Source organism: Phyllobates terribilis, unplaced genomic scaffold (assembly GCF_046119375.1).
Source record: "Phyllobates terribilis strain yellow unplaced genomic scaffold, ASM4611937v1 Scaffold_7__3_contigs__length_470593459, whole genome shotgun sequence".
Classification (NCBI taxonomy): Eukaryota; Metazoa; Chordata; class Amphibia; order Anura; family Dendrobatidae; genus Phyllobates; species Phyllobates terribilis.
In genome coordinates, this window is record NW_027362767.1 from 97,837,413 (window position 1) to 97,845,610 (window position 8,198).

The 8,198-nt window shown below is 39.0% G+C and overlaps 1 protein-coding gene across 11 annotated transcripts in view; it reads left to right on the forward strand.

Moving 5' to 3' along the window:
* MEIS2 (Meis homeobox 2) overlaps positions 1 to 7,107 on the forward strand; it is a 158,507-nt gene extending 151,400 nt beyond the window's left edge. For all 11 annotated transcript variants that reach the window (XM_073639023.1, XM_073639027.1, XM_073639029.1 and 8 more), the window contains 2 exons: positions 1,099 to 1,192; positions 6,967 to 7,107. In XM_073639023.1, coding sequence (XP_073495124.1) covers positions 1,099 to 1,157 — 59 coding nt within the window. In that variant the 3' untranslated portion in view covers positions 1,158 to 1,192; positions 6,967 to 7,107. The remainder of the gene's footprint in view (positions 1 to 1,098; positions 1,193 to 6,966) is intronic.
* Positions 7,108 to 8,198: the final 1,091 nt, after the last annotated feature.

An 8,198-nucleotide genomic window follows, 5' to 3' on the forward strand; every position in this document is an offset into this window, starting at 1 on the left:
GCATCTCTGGGAACTCCTTCAAGATTGTTGGAAGACCATTTCCGGTGACTACCTCTTGAAGCTCATCAAGAGAATGCCAAGAGTGTGCAAAGCAGTCATCAAAGCAAAAGGTGGCTACTTTGAAGAACCTAGAATATAAGACATATTTTCAGTTGTTTCACACTTTTTTGTTAAGTATATAATTCCACATGTGTTAATTCATAGTTTTGATGCCTTCAGTGTGAATGTACAATTTTCATAGTCATGAAAATACAGAAAAATCTTTAAATGAGAAGGTGTGTCCAAACTTTTGGTCTGTACTGTATATATATTTATAAAAGAAAAGCCAGATGAACGTTATGACATCAGTTCTGGTGCAAGAAGACTAACTCTAATGCCACAAATAAATAATAACCGAGCCCAATATGTAATATTAAAGCAAGGGTGTAAAAAAAAAAAAGATATACATAAGGATATATATTTATGAAAAATGTGAATCAAAGCCTAGATATAGAGTTCTCTGTGTCTGTACACTATCCGGCTAATTGTATTTTTCTAAAGAAAAAAAATAGAGATCAAGAAGGAAGTTTACAGACAAAGTGAAAACATAACAGCTACAGCAAAAGCAATAATAACTAAAGGAATATTTCACACTTCATATTCAGCAGTAGAAGCCATCATTCCTTATATTATGTATAGGAAACTGTTATCGAGTGATGTATGTGGATATCCTTGATTGTACAGCGCCCCCTAAAGGCTTTAGTGAACTTTCTCATTGACATTCCCTTTGCACCTTTTTACTACATTCTAACAGATAGACTTGAAGGCAGAAAATTAAGTTACATTTTTCTTTTTACAACTTTTATTTCAGGGAATTCTTGGGTAAACTGTAATGTTTTATATTTACTGTATATCATATATGATAGCACTATATTAATATTGCCAGTAGATCTTGATATATTGCATGTGTAAATATATATATATATATATATATATATATATATATATACACAGTGTATATATATATATATATATATATATGTGTATACATTTCAAAATGTTACTATAATTTCTATACTGTAAGTATAATGACTTTTTTGGTTTCTTTTCTCCATCCAGGACCGATGAGCGGAATGGGAATGAATATGGGCATGGATGGGCAGTGGCACTATATGTAACCATTAAATTGCAGAGCAATCACAAACAAGGGGAAGTAAGTATCTTCAGGATGATGGGTCTTATAGACACATGGGACTCAATTCTTTATAGCATTTGCTCCTATTTTTTGTCAATTTTTTTTTTTTTTAGCTGTTTTACACTTTTTTGGGATTTGTGCCATATCCACTGTTCAATTTGAACCTTTTAGCCTATTTTATACGTATTAGCCTGTTGTGTTTTTTTAGTTCACCACTGTGCGCAGAGTTTAAGGTTTCCAGATTTTTTTGCCCGATTCATCACTTGAGACTTTTTGAAAAGTCGCCAAATTTGTTGAAACTGTACTCCAGTCCTATCCTGGAGATATTTAATGTACGACAGATATTTTGGCACAATTTTTTTGTGCCATTTTGCAAAACTTTAGGGTTTTTTTGGGCTAAAAAGTCACAAAGCAGATGAAAGACAAGGATGAAGACCATTTTGTTTCTTTACACAAAGTTCATGAACCACAAGCGGAATTTTGAAGAAAACATCAACAAATGATACAAAAAAAAATGAAAGCGACTAGAATCAAAACCGTAATGATAGGATATTTAAAGGAATGAATTAGACAGAAAATTTGCGCAAAAATGTGGTGGCTTTTTACAAAGTCGCAATTGATGAATCCTGTGAAAATCCCAAACCCCGCTCACAATGATAAACATGAAAAAAACAACAGATGAACACATAAAAAGACTTTAAAAAAGGAGCAGTTTAAAAGAAGAATAGGACGCAAATGAAGAGCAAGCAAAGAACACCCAAAACAGGTCCAAATACAATAATGAATTGGGCTCAAAATTTGAGAAAGTGTTACTAGAAAGGTATATTCGCAGGTGGCAGATCTATTACAACATTTCTGCAACTAAAGAATGTATTCCATACATATAAAAGGGGTTGTTTTTTGCTGCATGTACTCTATACGGATTTCTTAAAACCATGTGCAGACACTCACAGAAATTTTGTCAGCAAGTCTGCCATTTGTGAACGCTTCAGCTAATCAGTCACTGCTGATAAGCTGCAGCTCTCACGTGACATTTTGTCACAAGATTGTCAGAGGGACAAATGTCTCAGAGTCGGTCCAGCAGGTAAGTACGCAGCATTTTGGAGACCTTCATACTGGACAATGCCTTTAACTCCCCCCCCCCCCACCATACACACAATACAAATGATTAGACCAGCTGAGCATCTAAATTGTATGGTGCCTCTCAATTTTCCATAGTATAAAGGGAAAGAAGGATCGTGCATGTTAAGGGCTCACCATGGAAGTAGATTCACTGAGTCACAGGTCAGGGTCAACAACACGGACCGAAGGTGATGGCACTGTGGGTAGGGTTTACCAAATGGCATGTGCAAAAGCGAGAACCAGCAAGATATACAAGACAGCAGGTAAACAAGCAGCACTAGAAAACACTGAGCCAGGAGTCACACAAACAGGAGTGGAAGATGTATAGTCGATTAAGGAATTGCAACAGTGTTAGTAGTGTGGACAATTCCAGAGAAAAGCTTATCTTTATAGTAAATTCATGACTTGCAACAATGTTTGTAGTGTGAACAACTCCAGAAAAAAAGTTTGCTTACAGCTGACAAAGGGTTAATCAGCAAACAAATGAACAGCCACTGGCAGCAGTGATGAACAAGCAAACTTGTTAGCAAAGAAGATACACTCTGATGCAACAGTGTTTGTAGTGTGGACAAGTCCAGAGATGAGTGTTATGTTTACAGCAGAAGAAGATTTAGTTGCAGGTTTGAGACAAGAAGTAAATGCAAACTGAATTAACAAACAGGAGTTTGCTGAGATGATTGCCAGCCGAGAGAACTGGTGGTGACATAAACTTTGAGGCACAAGGTAACTGAGCACAAAGCTACTTATGTTCACACGTTCAGTATTTGGTCAGTATTTTACATCAGTATTTGTAAGACAAAACCAGGAGAGGGTGAAAAATGCATTAGTGGTGACGAGTTTCTATTATATTTTTCCTCTGATTGTTCCACTCCTGATTTTGCCTTACAAATACTCATGTAAAATACTGAACAAATACTGACCATGTGACCATGGCCTATCACTCAGACTCATGAGTGTCAGAGCTGACCTTAAAAGGACTTGGGTGATGATGTCACTGGAGTTCACCAGGCAATTTGTGAAATCCGACATGTAGAATAACAAAGAATGGCAGCCATAGGGGAAAGGGAGCAGAGCCAGGCCCTGGAGCCAAGACAGAAGCGTAACAGGGCAGTTTGATTTTAAACACCCGAATGACCAAATCCTTCAGGAAAGATAAGCCACTGCCAGAAGCTTTCTTCCCTATCCCATTGCTCAGCTTCAGCTTAACTGTGGAATTTCAGGGGTTTGGGCACCGAGATATACATGTCCTTTCCCTGTAACAATTTTCCATGTGTCACAGCACATTGGTTGGTGTATTATACATGGGTGGATCCAGCAGTCACTATGTACTATCTTGAGCTCTACAGCTGACCTTGATCTTCCAGGCATGAACCTGGAATGTCAGAAAATTCATGTCCTCTGGAATAATAAAACAGCAAAGTGGTTTCTCTGTATTAATCCGCCTGTACTGTATCTGCGCCAGGGCCTGCGTCTCATTAACGTGCACCTGAAGGGTTGTCCTGCCTTTGTCAGTGTCCTCTCTGTACCTGCATCCTGAAGGTGACACGTCTTCCAGGGCATTAAATTCCTTCTGTGAAATTAAACGTGTTTGAGATTAAAAGCGGGAGATGTTGGGGCTAGTGAGATGGTCCTCGGAGTGATATAAATCTGTGAGCTTTGGATGGGTGCCCAAATGATCCAATACGCATAGATGAAGAGTAGACTCTCGATGACTGTCGTGACGCTTTGCTGGGGAGAACCTGTAATTTTTTATCATCCTTTTATTTTTTTTATTTTACATGTTGCTTCTTCCTATCAATTGCTCCACACAAGAACGGAGGGAAGCAGTCAATAAATTTAAAGAGAGACACATTTAGGAGCAAGTGAATATGAAGCAATGGATTTTTCACTGAGGGCTGAATGACTGCACTTGGATTAAGAAATCCATTAGACTTTAAAGCTTCAAGTGTTTTTGACGTATTAAAAAAAAATGTGTGCGGCTGCCAGTTTCATCCCCTTGGCTGAAGGCAGCAGAGCAGACAGAATTGCATATAACATTGAAACTTCTTTGTTTAATGAGGCCGAATATAGGAAGACGTACCTTGATTAAATCATTCTGTATATGTAAATAGAGGCCAGCATTTCATAGCCCATCTCAAGGGGCCGCCGTGACATCCACTGATGGAGCCAATTTTCCTATTTCTTCCTCCTTTTTACAAATGCAGTCAGGAAACAGAAAGCAATGTACCCTATAACGGCCATAGAGAAAACATTTTCTCAGCTTGGATAATTCTTAATATAGGCCATATAATTTCTAGCCTATTTAATTACATAACATATTTTATGCTTCATGACCAATTACATTAATAGCTTAATACAGAAGAATATTATCCTCTCTTGATTTGATTATGCAGCCACACAATATGGTATATTTGGTACTTAATTATCATCATCCATTGAGTAGGCTGCCGGGCTAGAACAAACACGGGGCCAATGATGCAGCCTGGGATACTGTTTAGATGGCTCCAGCACTTCTGTTAATAAAACGGCAGCACGTCTGCCGTCTCGCCATCTTCATTTTACCACTTCACAATGTATGGAAACATCTGCCGGACGCCTCCGATATTGCAGGTGTCTGAGGTTAAGTGGAGCTGAGCGCTGTGCCAGAAGACATACATAAGCCCAGGCTCGGACTGGCCCACAGGAGAACAGGAGAATCCTCCGGTGGGCCACCACCCTCGTATATGACCAATACTTGATAAGCCACTGTGATAACTCATTGCTAGATGCCACCCTGCCCTGGTATTATATAATTGACCCACTTATACCTAAATCTTTATCAATTCACACCGATGCGTGAATTTGTACAAACTTGCACATATATTTAAAGAAGCACTCCCATCAAAGTTTTTATTCTCTTAATATATTGCAGACATCATATTACATAGCACTGTGTACTTACAATTGCTCATTTTACCTTTCTACCCAGATAATTCTTCTCTTTTCTTTGCTCTGTGTAGAAACAGGAAGTCTCTTGTCCCTGCATTTATCATTCCCCTCTTCACCTCCTGACCCAGCTGCTCCCTCCTCCCCCTGCCAGGGACTTTTGCTGTGACTCACACAGGGAAAAAAAGACTTCTTGTTTCTACACAGAGCTTAGAAGTCAGTTATTAATCAGGTGATGTCATAGACCTAATGGAAAAGAGAAGAATTATCTGGGTAGAAAGGTAAAATGAGCAATTGTAAGTACACAGTGCTATATAATATGATGGCTGCAATATATTAAGAGGATAAAAACTTTGATGGGAGGAGGAGGAGTGCTTCTTTAATTGCTGTACGCTCTGCCTTACCATCATATATTCTATTATGGCATACATTGTATATGTAAAATGAAGGACCCCAGGACTTACACTGTCCTGAACTAGTACCGGTGATCTCCCCATGCTCAATATCCGGACCCTTCAGGCCATCCAGTGCCCTTGACAACAACATAATTTGCTTACAATTTAAAGAGGGAGTCCAATATGTGCCCCAATATCTGCATCCAGTTTAGGGGTCAGTGGAACCATAAGGCTGATTAATTAAAGGGAATCTGTCACCCCTGGCACTTATCTGACCTCTAATATGGGCATACAGGTGATAGAAATGTGAATCTATACTTACCTGCACGCCTCATATTAGAGGTCTTGCTGCAGTGAAATGTCTCTTTATTCTTACAAGTTTCTGATGTGTTCCAGGACCCGAAAGAAATCCTCCTGTGTGAATTATAATGTGATACATGTGAGAAGGTAACATTAGTCTATGCTCCTGGACCACCACTGATTACTGGAAGAAGACGTCTATACACAACATGTGAAGAGGACATGCCCACCAGGTCAAAAGTGCTGAGTTTTGTGCTATTCTCGCTGCTCTTCTGAGTAATTGTTTTTTTCTCTTTTTAGAATCCCCCATACGGTTGCAGAGATATAGGCCTTTATCTAATGGACTTTTATCAAGGGGCATGGTTTATAGTGTTCCTTGTGGGCGTGTCTTTATGCTGCTCTATGCTGCATAATTACCCTGTGAGCCACGCCCCCTTGGTAAAGACTGTAAAAAATCGTACTAAATAAAAAGGCCCGTATCTCTGGAACCGTATGGGGGATTTTAAGCAAGAGAAAAAAACGAATACTCAGAGGAGCAGTGGGAATAAAATAAGGGCAAGAACTGTCCACTTTTGACCTGGTGACACATCTCTATGTGGTGCTAACATAGTCCTACCCCTGTGTAGACCAGTGGTATAAGAATTCCCACATGTATCTATAAGAATTACATGTATCTATCTTATATCCCCCTTTAACAATAAATCTGGGACTGTCTCTCTGACGGATTCTACAACTCTAGCCAATGATGAAATAATCATTACTAAGAGCACACATCTTGTACGAGCAGATTTTAGGAAATGTTTCTACAGGTAATACTAATCAGGTCATAGACATAAATATGACCCCACGATACAGTGAGGTTCTGATTTTTACCAAAGAAAATCCTACAATTAGTCCATCAGGACAGATTTCTAAACTTTATTATGATTTGTATAAATGTCTATTGGTAGAACTCAGCTCAAAAATTATTGAAAAAATAGTTTTTTTTTCATGGTATATATTTATGTTGGAGACCCCCTTAATTGACGCTTTCCTTTTTCTTTTTTTTAGGTCTGCAGTACATGCCAGGGGACTGTCTTTCTCAGGGTGGTCCTACGAGTATCAGTTTGGTACAACCAGCTCACACTTCTCCCCAGTTGGCATCACACCCTTCCTCAAGACATGGACCACCGGTGCCCTACATCTACCATCAGCCATCGTGACACATGGAGAATTTGCTTTCCCAGGGATGGCCATGTCTGCACAACCACCCCCATCACTCTAAACAACCCCAACTTTTGGAGTCTCATCCTGTCCAGGAATCCCATTCACTTATAAGGAACCTCAAGGGAAAAAAAATATAATATTTTAAGACTTTTGAACTTTGGTCGGTTTTCAAATTCCAGACAGCTGTGATTTTTTTAAATTTTGTCAATTTTATTTTTTTTTTTCATCGACAACAAAGGACCAATGAAACAAGACATAAATGTGAAGTCATGGGTTCACTTTAATGCCCATTAAAAAAAAAAAAGTCCCCTCTGGAAGCAGAAAGACTCAGAGATATAACTACTGTAGGATAAATCATAGGAACTAAGTTAACTTGTACATTTCTGTTGATTTAAATAGTTTTAGAAGAGACAAAAAAAGAGATATCCTTGTTTTTCCACACTATGTGTGTTGTTCCCAAATGAATGACTTGGCTCAGCCAGAAACCCCCCCTGTCCATGGAAAGCTACAGATTATTTTTACCTGTGACCAGCGAAGAACTAGGCCAAGACCTGGACTAGAACCATGGTGGTGACACATGTCTGTGCTCCTGTCCCTCAGCACTACAGGACTATAATGATTGGGCCAGAGATACAGACATGACATGGACAAATGGACGCACCATCCTAGATGTGGACATATGGAAAAGGGGGGGACTTACTGCAATCTGGTCTTTGCACCAAATGACAGACTGAACTTAATTGTAAACTCAAAGATTGAAGAGTGAATGAGCGTACGTCAGCGAGCGAGCGCGAGTGCGAAGATGAGCGCGAGTGCGAGAGTGAGTGAGAGCGAGGAAGACAATACTGTAACAAAATTTGTTCAGAGTTCGTTCTATTAATGTTTCATGTTAGATATTCTATGTGTTACCTCAACTGAAAAAAAAAAAAAGAATGTTCTCCTAGTAAAAACCTGCTGTGGGATTGGTATTGTATGTCCATGGATAATTTCTTTCTCAGCACGTGTTCCTCATTAGAGAAAAATGCTGTTACCTTTAAGCTTTGTCAAATTTACATTAAAATACTTGTATGAGGACT